This window comes from Pelophylax lessonae (genome assembly GCF_965119305.1).
Source record: "Pelophylax lessonae genome assembly, chromosome: 8".
Classification (NCBI taxonomy): domain Eukaryota; kingdom Metazoa; phylum Chordata; class Amphibia; order Anura; family Ranidae; genus Pelophylax; species Pelophylax lessonae.
This window is the reverse complement of record NC_138775.1, coordinates 14,027,744-14,046,193: the sequence shown is the minus strand read 5'-3', so window position 1 is coordinate 14,046,193 and position 18,450 is coordinate 14,027,744. Positions and strand designations below refer to the sequence as shown.

General features: G+C 45.5%; 1 protein-coding gene across 2 annotated transcripts in view; it reads right to left on the bottom strand.

Moving 5' to 3' along the window:
* Positions 1-219: 219 nt before the first annotated feature.
* IFT122 (intraflagellar transport 122) overlaps positions 220-18,450 on the bottom strand; it is a 147,485-nt gene continuing 129,254 nt past the window's right edge. For both annotated transcript variants that reach the window (XM_082265531.1, XM_082265532.1), the window contains exons 26-29: positions 14,039-14,167; positions 8,182-8,261; positions 6,081-6,245; positions 220-403 (exon numbers count right to left, since the gene is read on the bottom strand). In XM_082265531.1, the coding sequence (XP_082121657.1) occupies positions 314-403; positions 6,081-6,245; positions 8,182-8,261; positions 14,039-14,167 (464 nt within the window). In that variant the 3' untranslated portion in view covers positions 220-313. The remainder of the gene's footprint in view (positions 404-6,080; positions 6,246-8,181; positions 8,262-14,038; positions 14,168-18,450) is intronic.

Below are 18,450 nucleotides of genomic sequence, written 5' to 3'. Positions count from 1 at the left end.
GCTTTAAGGCACCAGTTTAGGTCCATCTGCCTAACCAGAGCTGCTGTACTCTACAATATAGATGTCCATTCTGTACTGTGAAATTGAACCAACAAAAGGATGCAGCTCTTTCGAAGCACACCCAAAAATTGGACCCAAATTATTGTCCATGGCTGTGAGACAACACTTTTCATACGTAGTTTTCCAACAGATGACAAGCTAACAGACCAGACACAGGCAGTATGTAGAAAAAGATTTAATAAATTATAGAAAAATATTTCTTTAATTATGGGTTGACTATTAGTGCTGGTATATATGGTCCAGGCTGGAAATGTCACTGGCTTGGGTCCTCTATGGGTTTCCGGCAATAGGGGCAGCAGTTGTGCTGCAGGACCAGAAGTTCGTAGTCCTCTGTGTGAAACATCTGGAAAAAAAAAATATTGTTTTAAGTCAGTATGGAGGAACAAACCACAAAGGGGAGCAATGAGTTATGGCAAGACCTGAACAGGTGGGATTAATCAATGGGTATTAGAAGTTAGGCAGGCCATAGATGATGTGATTTTCATTCTTGCATCAATGGCCGGCTTAAAACTCCTGGGTCCTCCCACTAAGGATGATGTAAGGACATTGCTGCTGTTCAAAAGAAACTACAGACTTTGCTCCGGGACTTACTGACAGAGCCTTCCAACTTCAAGTAGATAAGAATCTTGTTAGAGCTTCTCCTTTTCTTAGCCCGCCTGGTTGGGTCCGTCCTTCAGACCTGTACAATCTATTCAACTCTACTGCTTTGGGACAGTGGAATTTGTTACAACTATCATATTTCCTTGGGTCCCTTCCTGACCACTCCAGGTTTCAAAGACAACCAACGTCATTTGAAGATCTCTGTGTGGGTGAGGGACCAATTCGAAAAAACCCTCTCGGTTTCTTACAGTATGTTATTTTACTCACAGTTACTTCTCAGCAAGACCCGTCGTATCTGCTCAAGTGGGAAAGAGATCTAAATACCACATTCACGGAGGACCGAAAGACTCGGATACTCTTCTTTGCACACAAACATCCCTTTGTATTAAATATCAAGAGACATCTTACAAAATCTTGGCGGACTGGTACCGGACGCCCTCAGTGCTATCGTCCCTCTTCCCAGGACGTAACCCTCTTTGCTGGCGTTGTGGTATCCAGACTGAAAACGTATTCACATTTTGTGGGATTCGACCCCTTTTTGGCAACAGGTGTTGCAAATCGTGCACAAACTCACAGACTACTCTCTAATCGACAACCCAGCTGCGATACTTCTTAACCACTTAAGCCCCAAAAGATTTTACCCCCTTCCTGACCAGGGCCTATTTTGCGATTTGGCACTGCGTGACTTTAACGGACAATTGCGCGGTCGTGCGATGCTGTACCTAAACTAAATTTGACGTCCTTTTTTTCCCACAAACAGAGCTTTCTTTTGGTGGTATTTTATCTCCTGTGCGATTTTTACTTTTTGCGCTATAAACAAAAAAAAGAGCGTCAATTTTGCAAAAATAACAATATTTTTCACATTTTTTTATATGAAATTCCCAAAAAAAAAAAAATGTAAAAATCTAAATTTTTTTAACATTTTAGGCCAATTTGTTTTATGCTACATATGTTTGGTAAAAAAAAAAAAAACGCAAAAAGTGTATTTTGATTGGTTTGCGCAAAAGTTATTGTGTTTACTAACTAAGGTAAAGATTTTTGTCATTTTTTCTTTTAACGCGTAATGGCGGCGATCTGCGATTTTTTTTGCGGGACTGCGACATTGCAGCAGACAGATCGGACCATTGACTGACATTTTTGACACTTTTGGGGTTACCAGTGACATTACTACAGTAATCAGTGCTATACATATGCACTGTTACTGTAAAAATGACACTGGCAGTGAAGGGGTTAACTTTTTTTTGAGAGGGAGGGGTTATGTGTGTCCCTAGGGGCATGATTCTAACTGTGATTGGCTGTGGCTTGAGGTGTAGGAACAGTGATCAATGGTCCTACATAGTAGAACTGTATGATCACTATTCCTACACAGGGGAGAATGACAGGCGGCTTGTTTACATTAGCCGCCTGCCTTTCTCCTGCTCTAACGGACGATCGTGAGTGACCGGCCGACATCGGGTCCACTGGGCACACGCGCGGGGGGATCCGTGACCACGCGGGAGCGCGCCTCCGGCGGCGCTCGCTCGCTCCCTAGACCCTCACAGGCTAGCGACGTAGCCCTACGTCGCTTTGCCTGTGAGGGGCTGACTGCCGACATAAACAGTCGTGCAGCGGTCGGCAAGCAGTTAATCTGATGCCTATGTCAAGTAAGAGATCCCGTAAACCCTTACTGAAGCATCTCCTGAATACCGCCAGGGCTTGCATTCCCAATATGTGGAAACAACAAACGCCTCCCCTTAAATCTCAATGGTTTGTCAGAGTGAATGAAATTCAACAAATGGAATACCCCACTGCGGTCCTCAGAGACAAGTCAGAGGAGCACAATATGCGTTGGCTTTACTGGGACAGGCTTAATTTTTCAGATGAATATCTATCCTACTCACAAATAACTGAGGGTACTCAACTAGTGTAGACAACACCACTACGGAAATGTTTTACAATATGGATTAGAGGGGAGTCAAACTCAATTTCCTCACAGGCCGCATCAGCAGCATGGTTGCCCTCAAAGGGCCAGATGAATCTGGAATAAGCTATGTGCAGAGTGCAGGGTTCAGGAGTGCATTACCTACACGGGTCAGAGTTCAGGATTACTTTACGTACAGAGTGCAGTGTTTAGGAGTGCATTATGTACAGAGTGCAGGGTTCAGGATTAGGTAAGGTACAGAAAGTGCGCTACATACAGGGTGCTTGGTTCAGGAGTGTGTTACGTACATATTGCAGAGATTAGGAGTGCGCTACAGAGTGCAGGGTTCAGGAGTGCGTTACATACAGATTGCAGAATTCAGGATTACGCTACATACACATTGCAAAGTTCAGGAGTGCCTTATATACAGAGCGTAGGGTTCAGGATTATGCTACGTACACATTGCAGAGTTCAGGAGTGCACTACACACAGAGTGCTGGGTTGAGGAGTGAGTTACGTAAAGACTGCAGAGTTCAGGAGTATGCTATATATAGAGTGCAAGGTTCGGGAGTGGGCTACGTACAGAGTGAAGGGTTCAGGATTACACTACGTACATATTGCAGAGTTTAGGAGTTCGCTACATACAGAGTGTAGGGTTCAGGAGTGGGCTACATACAGAGTGCAGCATTCAGGATTATGCTATGCACGCATTGCAGAATTTGGGGGTGCGTTATATACAGAGTGCAGGGTTCCGGAGTGCATTGCACACAGACTACAGAGTTCAGGAGTGCGGTACATACAGAGTGCAGGGTTCAAGAGTGCATTTATTACAGATTGCAGGGCTCAGGAGTGCGTTACATACATATTGCAGAGTTCAGGAGTGCGCTACGTACAGAGTGCAGGGTCCTGTATGTATGCTACATACATAGTGCAGATGTAAGGACTGTGCTACGTACAAAGTGAAAAGTTTAGGAGTGCTCTGCCTTGCAATGAGATTATTCTCTCTCCCAGATTCTGGAGATCTGTCCCTGATGTGCCCCACCATGAGTACGTGCAGGAAACTGTTACATCCGGAAGTCGCTAAGAGCATAGCTGTCCCTTGTAAATACAGAAGGCTTCTGTGTTTACAAGTGACAGCGGGGAGCGGAGGGTGAGAGTCGGAGGTGGTGGAATGGAGTTCCATCACATTCCAGCTGCAAAACTGGGTGCGAGGGCCAGATGACAAGGCCTAGCGGGCGGGATTTGGGTCGCGGGTCTTGTGTTTGGCATATGTAGATTAGACATTTCTGCATGTAGTTCAGCTTCACGGTACACAAATAATGTTTAAATATACATACACAAGGACCACAAAATGAAACAAACTAAACATCTTTAAATACACCTCTCATTAAAAAAAACACCCTCTACTAAAAAGGAAAACTTTTTTTTTTCAAGCAAATTTAGCCTAAGTGGGTCAATCAGATCTTCCACTCTTTAAAGACGTATTATATAGCTGGAGATATGACAGGTGAAGTGTAAATGCTATAACCATGAAACACCCAATGAGTATACAGAGGAGGACTCTGACAACCCATCCTTCAATCCCAATACACCTCCTGGTCTAATCCTCTTATTAGGTTTCATGAGGTCACTCACAGGCATAATGTGTGTCAAAGAGAATATAATTGTAGAATATTAATAATTATAATAATACTGAAAAGAAACAACTTTGCAATACATTATCACTGGTTTAAGAAAAAAGCTACTTTAATTGTTAAAAAAAAGTTCATATTTTTTTTTTTTCTTATTCTTCTATGACAGTGGTCCCGAAATTGAGGCCCTTTGCTTGACTTTATCTGGTCCTTGGGGCACCATTCCATCCATCCACACAAATGATAGGGCACCATTACTCTCACTGACACCAACAATGGGGCACTACTCCTCCCACTGACACCAATGATGGGGCAATACTCCTCCCACCGACACCAATGATGGGGCACTATTCCTCACTGACACCAATGATGGGGCACTACTCCTCCCACCGACACCAATGATGGGGCATTATTTCTCCCACCGACACCAATGATATGGCACTATTCCTCCCACTGACACCAGCCATGGGGCACTATTCCTTCCACTGACACCAACGATGGGGCACTATTCTTCCCACTGACACCAACGATGGGGCACTACTCCTCCCACCGACACCAATGATGGGGCACTACTCCTCCCACCGACACCAATGATGGGGCACTATTCCTCCCACTGACACCAATGATGGGACACTATTCCTTCCACTGACACCAACGATGGGACACTATTCTTCCCACTGACACCAATGTTGGGACACTATTCCTCCCACTGACACCAATGATGAGGCACTATTCCTCCCACTGACACCAATGATGGGGCACTTATCCTTCTATGGACACCAATAATGGGGCACCATTCTTTACACTGACACCATCCCTCCCTGGAATACAAATAATGGAACATTATTCCTCCCATTGCCCACAGTCTGGCCCCCTTAAAGCCTGAAGGACAGTAAACTGGCTCTTTGTTTAGAATGTTTGGAGACCCCTGTTACATGTGTTGTCTGTATTGTTACAATTTTAAATAAATTGCCCCCCCCCCCCAGCACTGCTTCTAGTAACAGCCGAGCGGCTGCTTAGTCGCATCAGTTGTTAGAAAGCCAACCGCCGGCTCTAAAAAACGGTACCGGGGAGATGCCTGCAGCTGGGAGGTCCCTGGAGGTTACCCGCATCCACCCCAAAAGACTGCCAAAAGGGGAGAGGGGGGACTGTACTTACCCTACCATGGTGCGGGTAACGCTCCAGACAGAATCCACGGCACTGAAGTAGGGGAGCTGTCAGCCAAGGGACCGCTGTGACTCAGACCCAAGCCCAGTCGTATGCGACCTTGCGAGACTTTTACCTCGCGGGCCAGCCTCTGTCAATGAGGATGTCGTGGCTGACCTAGCGTGTAGCTGCGGTCTGCATGCGCTTGCTGGCTGGGGGGGACCACTGGATCTAGATTATCCAGCCCGTCAGGCAGCCTGGCAGTTGATTGTAGATCTCCAAAGAGAAAAAACAAAAAAGATGAAAGGAAGGAGAAAAAATTGTGAGGACCAGAGATCCCAGCCGGGTGCCTAGGTCCTTACTCCTGACTAGAGAGATTAAAACTGATTACCTAGAGCAGAGAGGAGGGTTATATACCAAGCTGAAGACGGCCCATGGGCATAGCCAGGTGTTTTCTGTTCTGCCTAGTCCTCCTCCTGGAGGAGGCAATATAACCCAATAGTTAACACTGTGCACAAAGCATACTAAATGTCATTCAGTTAAGGTTTAAAATAATTAAAGTTCTCTTTTCTGTGCCATCCACACATGCCCACATGCTTTGCTCCTCTGTGTGGCCAAGAAGACCAGCTAAGCCAGACTGAACCAAGAAAAAAAAGCTTGGGTCCTCTTTTTCTGGAGGGGTCAGGTCCTGGATTTATAAGATGCTTTCTCATCAGGAAAGGAATCAGATAGGCAGTGCATACCTGGAAACAAGTCTGGCACATGGTGATGGAGACATCGGGGAGCAGCGAGCGGAAGTACTGCCACTTCAGAGGATGTGGCCAACGCTTCACCATGACGTCCCTCCTGCTCATGGCTCTCAGGACTGAACGGGACACAACCACAGGGACAAACTCAGAGCCGCCTTGCTGCAGGAGAAAAGACAGTTGTATAGAGTCACAAATCATTTCTTAGGTCTTTATATATATATATATATATATATATATATATATATATATATATATATGTTACTATTTGCTGTGGTTATTTTGGGTAGTTTATTTATTTTTTTAAACAGAAAAACAAACAATACAAAACCAAATTTCAGTTGGTACAAAATGGGTATAGATCGAAATAGCAGAACACTAATAGGGTCCCTAAAACATACGAGGGCAGCCCACATATAATATCATAGCCAGTGGCGGTCCGTCCATTAGGGGCGCTGCCCCCCCCCCCCATCCATGCATCCGGCCCCCTAATCTACATACAGAAGGCCGGACTCATGGATTCCAATGGTTTTTTTTTTTTTGAAGCACGTGATTAGAGCCTTGGGCTCTAATAGGCTTCAAAAAAGGGTGGGCTCGGGGTGCAGAGCACTGCACCCTGAGCCCACCCAGTTGTGTGACAATAGCGAATGAATATTCGGTCACATGGATCCTCCTCCTAGCCAATCAGGAAGCGGGTCCTTCCCGATTAGCCGGAAGGAGAAGCCATGCCATTGGCCAAAGAGGAGGAGGAGGGAGGAGACGCAGAAGACTGAGGAGGAAGCCACCGCCGCTGCTGCTGCCTGCCCTCCACATGCCCAGGGTGAGTGAGCCGGCGACCGGGGGGGGGGGGGGTGGGAGGGGGATTTGATGGTGTATGGTGTGCAAGCTGGTGTGGTCCGTCTGATCCCCCCCCCCCCCGGCCCATGGAGCACCAGCCGCCACTGATCAAAGCGGATTCCTAGGAACTCTTCCAAGGGGTGCTAGTTTAACTCCTCTAGCATACAGTCAAAAATCAGAGTATTGAAACCATAAATGCCTCTTGCTTGTGAAAAAGTGGTAAGTAGGGTAAACAAAAGGGCAGGAACCAGTGTAAAAAGGCAAAAGAAAGGGAGGGAAAAGAAAAAGAAGGGGGGGGGGAGAAGAAAAAGAAAGGGGGGGGGAAGAAAAATAAAGGGCGGAGAAGGATGGGGGGGAAGGGTCCAAAAACCTATTACAGAGACAGTGCTCTAGCCTCCACCCATGCACCCCAGATTTTATAACATTTCTTCAGGCAATTACGTCCCATATATGTCAGTTTAAATAGCGGAAGAACCTGGTTCACCAACGCTCTCCCCTGCTGCACTGTGGGTTATGTAAAACAAGCTTCCATGCATAAAAGAAGGAAGCAACATTAATGGAAAGGAACCTCCACCTGGGTACCAACATCCAGGAGTAGGAAAGCTGGGTCCCAAGGAACCCGCCAATTTAGGAATACACCCCCATCTACCACCTCCTGCCAATAGGTTTGAAGGGCAGGGCAGGACAAGACCATATGTATAAAAGGTGCCCATCTCCGTCCTACACCTAGGACAGTGCTCATCAACAGTAGGGTAAATAATGGATAGTCTCTGAGGAGTATAATGTGCAAAAACTTCAATTGAATGAACCTATCCCTAGCCCAAATCATCTTTGGAATACATTGCTGTATATTCTCCCCCCCACTCTTCGGCATCCAGGCCTGGAATATCCTTTTGCCAGACACAACATAATTGAGTGACTTTAGTCGCCTCCTTCCCAGAATTCCTGAGATAGAGAGGAGAAAGTACCCTATCTGTGTCTTTAGAAATCAAGAAGCGCTCGACTAAATGTGATTCTAGTGTAACAGAACTGGGGAATTGTGCCCTAACCGCATGGCGCAGGTGCAGGTACTTTAAAAAATACATTTGGTTGGGGAGACTAAATTTCAGCTTTAGTTGGTCAAAAGTCAGTAGACTCTTCTAAGTATAAGATTAAGGATAGGAATACCAAATCTTGCCCACCCTACAGGACCGGTAATTGACGGCCTTATTGTTCTATCATACATCTTCTCTACCTTCTACAATAGGAACTGATCACTCACCTCAAAACTTAACTTTGCTGTGAAGGGGTCGTCATCCATCAAGGGCTCGTCATCGTCATCTAGTCTCAGCGTCTGAGTATCTTTTATTTATTTTTTGTAAAGGTAATTTCATTCATTTTTTTTGCAGTTCGTAACACGTTTCAACAACGTGACCTCTGGAAGGTTTTATCCCCTTCATGACTGGGGCATTTTTTGCTATTCAGCACCGCGCTACTTTAACTGACAATTGTTCGGTCATGCAACACTACCTAAGTGAAATTTATATCATTTTGCTCACACAAATAGAGCTTTCTTTTAGTGGTATTTGAGAACCATTGGGTTTTTTTTTTTTACTTTTTATTATATAAATGAAAAAAGACTGGAAATTCTAAAAAAAATACAAACAATATTTTCTACTTTCTTTTATAAAACATATCCAATAAAATCACATTTCTTAATAAATTTAGGCCAAAATGTGTTCTGTTACATGTCACAAGTGCTGTTATTTTGAAAAGTTGATGGCTGCTCTGGTCTGACCTGCTCGATAGAGGGTCTGTGGGTGGGTGGTAGGTGAGAGAGGGCCACTTGGGAAAATTAACTCCCAATTAATCTGGCCTGGCTGGATGAAAAAAGGCAGTGGACCCTTGTAGAGTGGTCTGGGCCGCTAACTTAAGATAAGGGCTAGTGGTACGTTTCCAAAGTTGCTATTGGTAATCGGTTAAAGGAGCGCCCCAAAATCAGCAATAAGAATCCCACTTGGATCAGAAGATCGTCGTTTTATTGGTAGCAGAACATGTTAAAGCCAACGCGTTTCGGGGAACAGAGACTCCCCCTTCATGCTGTCGGTTGCAGATCCGAATAGCAACATTTACGCCCTGAAGAAGGGGGGGGGTCTCTGTTCCCCCAGAACGCGTTGGCTTTAACATGTTCTGCTACCAATAAACGACGATCTTTTGATCCAAGTGGGATTCTTATTGCTGATTTTGGGCGCTCCTTTAACTGACTACCACTAGCATATGTCACAAGTGCTGGCAGTAATTGGCGCTGATCTTGGCCAGGATACGGACTCAGACAGACACTATGCTAGTAATGGTGGTGATCAGCGACTTATAGTGTGACTGTGAAAGTGTGGCGGGCAATATGGCGCTAACTGACACTGGCTGGGAGGGACGCTGACTGACACTATCTGACATCGCAAGTGACACTAATACACTTATCAGTGATAATACTGTACACTGTACTAATGGCACTAATTGGGTGACAGGGGTGATCAGGAGGGTAATTAAACGGTTAACAGTGTGCCTAACAAGCAGAGCCGCTGATAGGGGGGGACCACCAGCCCTCTTGTAGGGGGCCCAAGCACACAGGGGGGCCCACACAGAGAGGGGGGATTAGTGATGGACAACAAATACAGAAATCTTCCTCCAACACCTGAATCTGATCTGTCCCTCTCCCTGCTATCAGCTTTTATCTGCTGAGAAAGAGACAGTCGTCCCTCACTAATCCCCCTCCCTTGTGTGGCCCCCTTCCCAGCACTTATCTCTGCTCAGGAGTTTATTTGTAAATTGTAACTTTGTTTTTCTCTCTCTGTCTCTCTGATCACTGAGCTCCAACTGCCCAGCCTGTATATTTTTCTCATCTCATCTTCTTTTTTATTTAGCCCCGGTTCACACTTGTGCGTGTGCGGGGTTCGCATGTAATGTTGGAGCGCACTGCTCCGACATTACATGCGATCGGCTGTGCGAGTTTAGCCATACAGTTTGTATGGCTAAATTCGCACCGCAGCCGCACCAAACACGCACAGGGACCCTTTTTGGCAGCCGCATCAGGATCGGATCGCACAGCGGTTCACACTTGTGCGATCCGATCCTGTGCGAACTGCACGATCACACTGCGATATGCGATCAAACGGGGGGTGTCGTTAAGATTACATTGACACCCCCAGCGTATCGCATATGGCAGTGTGAACTGCCGGGGGTGCGTGTGCGATGCGGGAACAGGCTGCGGATTTGCAGCCTTCCCGCATCGCATAAATGTGAACCGAGGCTTAACATAGTTTTTTTTTTTTTTTTAGATTTAGCAGGAATTATGCGAGTTATGTTATATTTGTGTCTGATAATGGTGATTTTGTTGTAATTTTAGCGAAATGTATCTTTAATATTTTCTTGAGGGGGCCCTGCCAGGTAGTCTGTATGGGGCCCCCCGCGATTTCTAACAGCAGCCTTGCTAACAAGTGTATGTGTGCTGATTTTACTTACAGACTGGCTGGCTTTTATTCCTGATTTCAGCTCTGAACCAGATCTGTGTTTACCCATATACACAGATCTGTGCTGTAGTTGGCCACAACCATCAGCAGCCATCGGCATCAAATTATTGGCTGTGAGCCTGCTGAGTAACTTGTGCTGTATCCAATCACAGCACCAGAAGCAGTGGCCACACGTGCCTGTAAACCAGGAAGTTTGGCACGGCATGTCTGTATGTCATGGTGCCCAGAGGAGCCGCTGGCCAGCAGTAAAATTACTATTGGCTGGTTGGGAAGTGGTTAGCCAAGAAGGACACAAATGACGTGACCGGTCTGAGACTATGAAGGACAATAATTGAAACAGGTCAAAAAAATTGTGCAGTAAAACGGATAGAAAACAGGGCATCTAATGGGATGCCATAATGGAGGTACCTCCTAATGCTTGGCCTATTTATAAAGTGAGTCTTTAGTTACTGGGTCACCACTAAGGCATGGCAGGACTCTGCTAGTGCAGCTAACTTAACCAGTATACAAAAGACTGGAAAGCATCACAATAAAGAGCCCAGTGCTTAAAGGTCACATTAAACCTTAGACCTGCACACCCAACATGGTCCATGTACAGCCTCCAAAGTCAGATTGAGGAATGGCCGATACAGATGGCTCCATTGAGAGACCAACTCAGTAGCAATGTAGTGGGAATCTTGATTGAGAAAAAAGTTTTAAAGAAAAAATAATTAACAAAAACATCAGAGCCGAAGAAAAAGCATCCATCTTGCTAGGACACCAGCAAAAATCAGAGGCATGCTGGGAGTAGGAGGAGCTATTCCATTGAAAATGACCCAGGTAAGACTCATTATACAGTGGGTACGGAAAGTACCCACTGTATAATGGGTATACATTAAGAGAAAAAAACTACTGTGTGTAGCAGCCTCCCCAGCCCCCCTAATAGTTACCTGAACCCGATCTCTGTCGAGCGATGTCCACAAATCCCTATGCCATCCGAGACTCTCCCTTCTGATTTGGCTGAGACACAGCAGTGGCGCTATGGGCTCCTGCGGCTGTCAATCAAAGTCAGTCAGCCAGCCAATCGGGAGAGAGAGGGGGTGGGGTCAAACTGCAGCTCCGTGTCTGAATGGACAGACGGAGCTGCAGCTCGGATCAGGTGGCCCTATAGCAAGCTTGGGGGCACTCGACTGAAGGGAGGGGCCAGGAGCTGCAAAGAGGGACCCGAGAAGAGGAGGATCTGGGCTGCCCTGGGCAAATCCGCTGCAACAGAGCAGGTAAGTATAATATGGTTTTTGTTTCTTAAAAAATAAACTAGCCTTTAGTGCCGGTTCACACTGATCTGACTTGTCAGGTGACTTGGTCGCCTGACAAGTAGCGGTCCATGCTGTGCAATGGAACCATTCTAAATCAGAGCGACTCAAGTCGCTCCGACTTAGAAAAAGGTTCCTGCACCTTTTTTTTGCAAAGTCGGAGCGACTTGCATTGACTTCCATTATGTGAAGTCATTGCAAGCCGGGCTGAAGTCGCGCCGCACGGGCGACTTCATTAGTTGCCCGAAGTCGGGGCGACTTCGGGTCGGAATAGTGTGAACCGACACTTACAATCACTTGAATTTACCACAGGTGGAGTCCAATCAAGTTGTAGAAACATCTCAAGGATGATCAGTGGAAACAAGATGAACCTGAGCTTAATTTTGAGTGGACTCAGAGTTGGCTCTGAGGAAGAGGGGATCTCCCCTCGAAACGCCCTCAGCCATTCGAAGGGTCCACTGGCGTGCTGGTCACTGTCCTGGAGACCTGGTTGCTTGGGGTCCATTTTGTGGATCAATATGCTTTTATCTAATTTTAGGTTTGTGAGTAGAACTCTTCTTAATTCATTTTAATAATTTCTACTTAAGTAATGCACAAGGTCGTGCGCCTTCTTTTTGTTCTTTATACAGTGTGCTTCATTTTGAGTGTCATGGCAAAGGCTGTAAATACTTATGTACATAGGGTTTTTTTTTTCATTTTTTTTTTTTTTAATACATTTGCAAAGATTTCAAACAAACTACTTTCATGTTGTCATTATCGGGAATTGTTTGTAGAATTTTGAGGAAAATAATGAATTTACAGTAAACCCCCCTCCATCGCTGGGTTTATGTTCCAGACCCACTCGCAATAAGTGAAAATCCGCTAAATAGAAACACCCTATTAAAAAACACCCCAGGCATGTTTTTTAACTTTCACTGTACTTTTAAAAGCATTTTAAGGTCTTTAAACACACTTTTAACCACTTAAGCCCCGGAGGATTTTCCTGCTCAAAGACCAGGCCCTATTTTGCGATTCGGCACTGTGTGACTTTAACGGACAATTGCGTGGTCGTGCGACGCTGTACCCAAATTAAATTGACAATCTTTTTTTCCCACAAATAGAGCTTTCTTTAGGTGGTATTTGATCACCTGTGCGATTTTTATTTTTTGCGCTATAAACAAAAAAAAAGCGACAATTTTGAAAAAATAACAATATTTTTCACATTATTTTTATATGAAATACTCAAAAAAGAAAAAAGGTAAAAATAAAATTTTTTAACATTTTAGGCCAATTTGTTTTCTGCTACATATTTTTGGTAAAAAAAAAAAAAATCGCAATAAGCGTATTTTGATTGGGTGGCGCAAAAGTTATTGCGTTTAATAACTAAGGGAAAGATTTATGTAATTTTTATTGTTTTTTTTTTTAACGCGTAATGGCGGCGATCTGCGTTTTTTTTTTGTGGGACTGCGACATTGCGGCGGACAGATCGGACCCTGACTGACATTTTTGACACTTTTGGGGCTACAAGTGACATTTCTACAGTAATCAGTGCTATACATATGCACTGTTACTGTAAAAATGACACAGGGAAGGGGTTAACTTTATTTGAGATCCAGGGGTTAAGTGTGTCCCTAGGGGCGTGCTTCTAACTGTCAAGGGGTGTGGCTTTTTATGTAACTACAGTGACACACGATCCTACATAGCAGGATCGTATGATCTCTGCAGTTACACAGGGGAGAAGGACACACGGCTTTGTTTACATCACCGCCTGCCTTTCTCCCTCTCCAGCGGGAGATCGCGAGTGACCAGCAGACATCGGAGCCGCCGATCACTCGCGTGGGGACCTCAATGAACGAGCGGGGCGGGAGCGCGCCTCCGGCGGTGCGCTTGCCCCCTACACGCTCCTGGGCGAGCGACGTAGCACTACGTCATTTTGCTCAGGAGGGGCTGACCGCCGCAGTAAATGTACTTGCGGTGGTCGGCAAGTGGTTAAAACAATAGAAACACATAAAAGATACTGAAAGAGCAAGAGCAATGGAAAAACACAAAAATATTGAATTAACAATGATTTAATTAATAAAACAATAGTAATAGGTCTTATAGAAAAAAAAAAAAAAAAACGCAAAATACCGGGACCGTGAAAAACTGAACAGCGATATAACGGGGGTTTACTGTAATCCATTTTTGGAATAAGGCTGTAACATAACAAAATGTGGAGAACGTGCTGTGCATACTTTACGGATGCAATGTAGTTTAGAGACCTGATGGCTGGATACACAGCCCCCTTACCTTTATAAATTAACCCAAAAAAAATGACAATCACTTTGCATACAAAGGATACCAGCCGAAGACATTTCCTGCCACTTGTCTTTATTGGGGTGACTTCGAGGAGCTTCCAGGTTGATGAGTGACATGGCCTCTTCATCAGGAATCCCTTCTTCCAGATAAAATTCCACCAGAGGGAGAATTTCTGTAATTATAGAAGAAGACACAGGACAGGAGTGAGCCTCAGCTAACCACAACAGTATGGGGGTATACTGGCACTGCACTGGGGTTCACAGCTCAGTTCCCTATCTGAACAATATCAGCATGGAGGTTGTATGCTCTTTGCACAGACTGATGTGACTTTCTCGGCGTTCTCTGTACAGTGCTACGGTATATGTCAGAGCTATATAAAATGTATAATAATTATAGTATATGACTCTGGGGGGGGCACATTAGTGTGTAACAAGAGTTGTGCAGAGACTGCAGACATGATACAAGAGATGGTCAAAGTCGCAGACATGATACAAGAGAAGATCATCGACTGAGGACAGGATGTAAGAGATGGCCAGAGACTGCAGACGACATGATACAAGAGATGGTCAGAGACTGCAGACGATATGATTCAGGAGATGGTCAGAGACTGCAGACAACATGATACAAGAGATGGTCAGAGACTGCAGACGACATGATATAAGAGGTGATCAGAGATTGCAGACGACATGATACAAGAGGTGATCAGAGACTGCAGACATGATACAAGAGATGGTCAGAGACTGCAGACATGATACAAAAGATGGTCAGAGACTGCAGACGACATGATATAAGAGGTGATCAGAGATTGCAGACGACATGATACAAGAGGTGATCAGAGACTGCAGACGATATGATTCAGGAGATGGTCAGAGACTGCAGACAACATGATACAAGAGATGGTCAGAGACTGCAGACGACATGATATAAGAGGTGATCAGAGATTGCAGACGACATGATACAAGAGGTGATCAGAGACTGCAGACATGATACAAAAGATGGTCAGAGACTGCAGACGACATGATATAAGAGGTGATCAGAGATTGCAGACGACATGATACAAGAGGTGATCAGAGACTGCAGACATGATACAAGAGATGGTCAGAGACTGCAGACTTGATACAAAAGATGGTCAGAGACTGCAGACAACATGATACAAGAGATGGTCAGCGACTGCAGACGACATGATACAAGAGATGGTCAGAGACTGCAGAGGACATGATACAAGAGATGGTCAGAGACTGCAGACGACATGATACAAGAGGTGATCAGAGACTGCAGACATGATACAAGAGATGGTCAGAGACTGCAGATGATATGATTCAGGAGATGGTCAGAGACTGCAGACATGATACAAGAGATGGTCAGAGACTGCAGACATGATACAAGAGATGGTCAGAGACTGCAGACATGATACAAGAGATGGTCAGAGACTGCAGACGACATGATACAAGAAATATGATACAGGAGATGGTCAGAGACTGCAGACGACATGATACAAGAGATGGTCAGAGACTGCAGACGACACGACACAAGAGGTGATCTGAGACTGCAGACATGATACAAGAGATGGTTAGAGACTGCAGACGACATGATACAAGAGATGATCAGAGACTGCAGACATGATACAAGAGATGGTCAGAGACTGCAGACGACATGATACAAGAGATGGTCAGAGACTGCAGACATGATACAAGAGGTGATCAGAGACTGCAGACGATATGATTCAGGAGATGGTCAGAGACTGCAGACATGAAACAAAAAATGCCCCGGGGGTATTAGAGGCAGAGGAGAATATAAAGGGTGTTCTCCCCACCTAAAATTGGCAGCATTATTTACTCTGCACCTCATTTATTTCTCAAATATGCCCCCTTCCCTCCAAGAACAGTCTTCTTGGTTCTACAGAACTTTAAAAGCACAGCTCCATATTTGTGTGTTATTAATCTGTAATATATGTAATTATCAGGTGTGTTTTTTCCATCGCTGCCTTTTATGTGGATGGCTGGGAATAATTCTGTGCCTGGCACTGAGGAGGAGAAACCTTGAGCAGAGTTGTTAAAATCAACCTTAATATCTTACTGGATAAACCGTAAATCAGCTTGGAAGGTGAGAGGTAATCTGTCTCGCAGTGCTGCGTGTTGCTGAGTGTGATGACAGGGGATGAGCGTAGAGGTGTGTGGAGGAGGGGGAGACAGACACTATAACAACTAATTAATCAAACATCGCTAACAATATGCATGCAGAGATAAAAAATAACCAAACAGCTCTGTAGATCAGTGGTTCTCAGCCTTATTGAGATCAGGGCAAAGCAAAGCCTTCAAAAAAAAAAAAAAAGTTTATACTTAAACAATAAAGTAATGGGAATGCAAAATATGTATTGAAATGCTGGAGGGTGATGGATGCGGCTGGGGGTCATGGGGGTTCTGGAGGCAGTTAGGGGACTTTGCAGCAGACTCAGTGGCCCTGTAAGGGATGAGGGTGCTGGAAAGGGCTGGGGGAAACTATGGGGCATGGAATCTATGAAGGAGGCTGGGGGGTTTGCAAAGGTACTGTGGAAAAATGGAGGTCACTTTGGGACACATTTGGAGGCTGGGTGCACTATGGGGGGGCATAGTTGGATGCTCTGCAGGGGAAACTGCAGGGGGCTGGGCGGCACTGTGGGAGGCAAGGGATTTCAGGGGCCTTGGGGGCCTGCAGGAGGTTGGGGGCCCTACAGACCTCTATGAGAGGTTAGGGGCGGGGGGCACTATGGATGCTGGGAGGCAATGTAGGAGGTTTCGTGGTTCTGCAGACCTCTATGAGAGTTTAGGGGGCGGGGGGCACTATGGATGCTGGGAGGCAATGGAGGTTGGGGGTTCTGCAGACCTCTATGAGAGGTTAGGGGCGGGGGGCACTATGGATGCTGGGAGGCAATGTAGGAGGTTGGGGGTTCTGCAGACCTCTATGAGAGTTTAGGGGGCGGGGGGCACTATGGATGCTGGGAGGCAATGGAGGTTGGGGGTTCTGCAGACCTCTATGAGAGGTTAGGGGGCACTATGGATGCTGGGAGGCAATGTAGGAGGTTGGGGGTTCTACAGCTGGTTGGAGGCCCATAATGAGGGAAGGCTTGGCTTGGCAGTGGGCCACAACCCAGTGGTTGAGAACCAGACATAAGATATTGGTTACAATAGACTGCAAGGAGATGGGATTGAGACATCTCCATCTCGCCCTGTGTTCGAAGCTAACTACGTTCATGGGAATCGGCAAATATTTACCATTTCAATTCCATTTAAATAAGACCAAACTTTATTGAAGCTGTCAATTCATTGCCTAGTTTCAACTTCACAATCTTTCGTACCCTGGTGGTCAACAGAACTCATGAGTGGTAGATAGCTTAGTTTCTGCCAATCACTTTTTATCATATTCAAAATTGACAAAAATACCACATATATGCCCAACTTAAGGCAAGAAAAATCTCTATAACGTTACATAGAACCTGGTGGCATGTTCCAAAGTTGGCCTGGTTGTTAAGAACCCTACTGCCTGATGAACCGGTGAGACAGCCCACTCCCTAAATGATGTTGCAGTCACTTGAGGACAAATTATGGATACTGATTACACAATAAGTTGACTGGCCGCCAACAGTCTGGCGGGTAGTGGCACTTCTTCTTAAGGTACATATGATGTGGCAGAGATCAGCCAATCAGACTTAGGGTCTTTGGATGGTTGCTCCATCATCTAATGCCTCGTTTCCACTGATCGGTACGGTTCAGTTCGGTTCGGTACAGTTCAGTATGGTACACCTTGATCAAGCTTCCACCGCCAACAGTACCAAAGCTCAACAGTATTGCTCCACCCTGTTGGTATGGTACTAATGTGCTTGGTACCTCAACGAAAGGGTACCAAAAAAGTGGTACGGTACGGTTCGGAATTAGGGTACCATTTGCAACTTTTGACAATGGAAATGGTAAAAATTGCGTACCGTACTGAACCGTACCATACCATACCGCTCAGTGGAAACGAGGCATAGGAGCCGGATCATCTCACTGTCTGGTTGTTGGACATCTTTCACAATTAGCAAATGTATGAATTTGTCATTGCTGCCTTGCAGAGATAAAGAGCATGCTGTCCTAAGCCAGCCATAGATAGGTTTGAATCTCGGCCAGTTTAGTAGGGACCGGCCGAGATTCAATCCATGTATGGGCAGGCTAATTGTACCCAAGTCTATCCATAGATCGATTCAATCCATGTATGGGCAGGCTAATTGTACCCAAGTCTATCCATAGATCGATTCAATCCATGTATGGGCAGGCTAATTGTACCCAAGTCTATCCATAGATCGACTTGAGTACAACCAGAATGTCGGATCTCTAGCATTCGATTATTGCCAGCAGCTACAATAGTCATTGTGTTCTCCCGGCAGGGACGGCTCCCCGCAACCCCAATCCCCCCCTCGACAGAAAACCAAAGCTCAGTAGG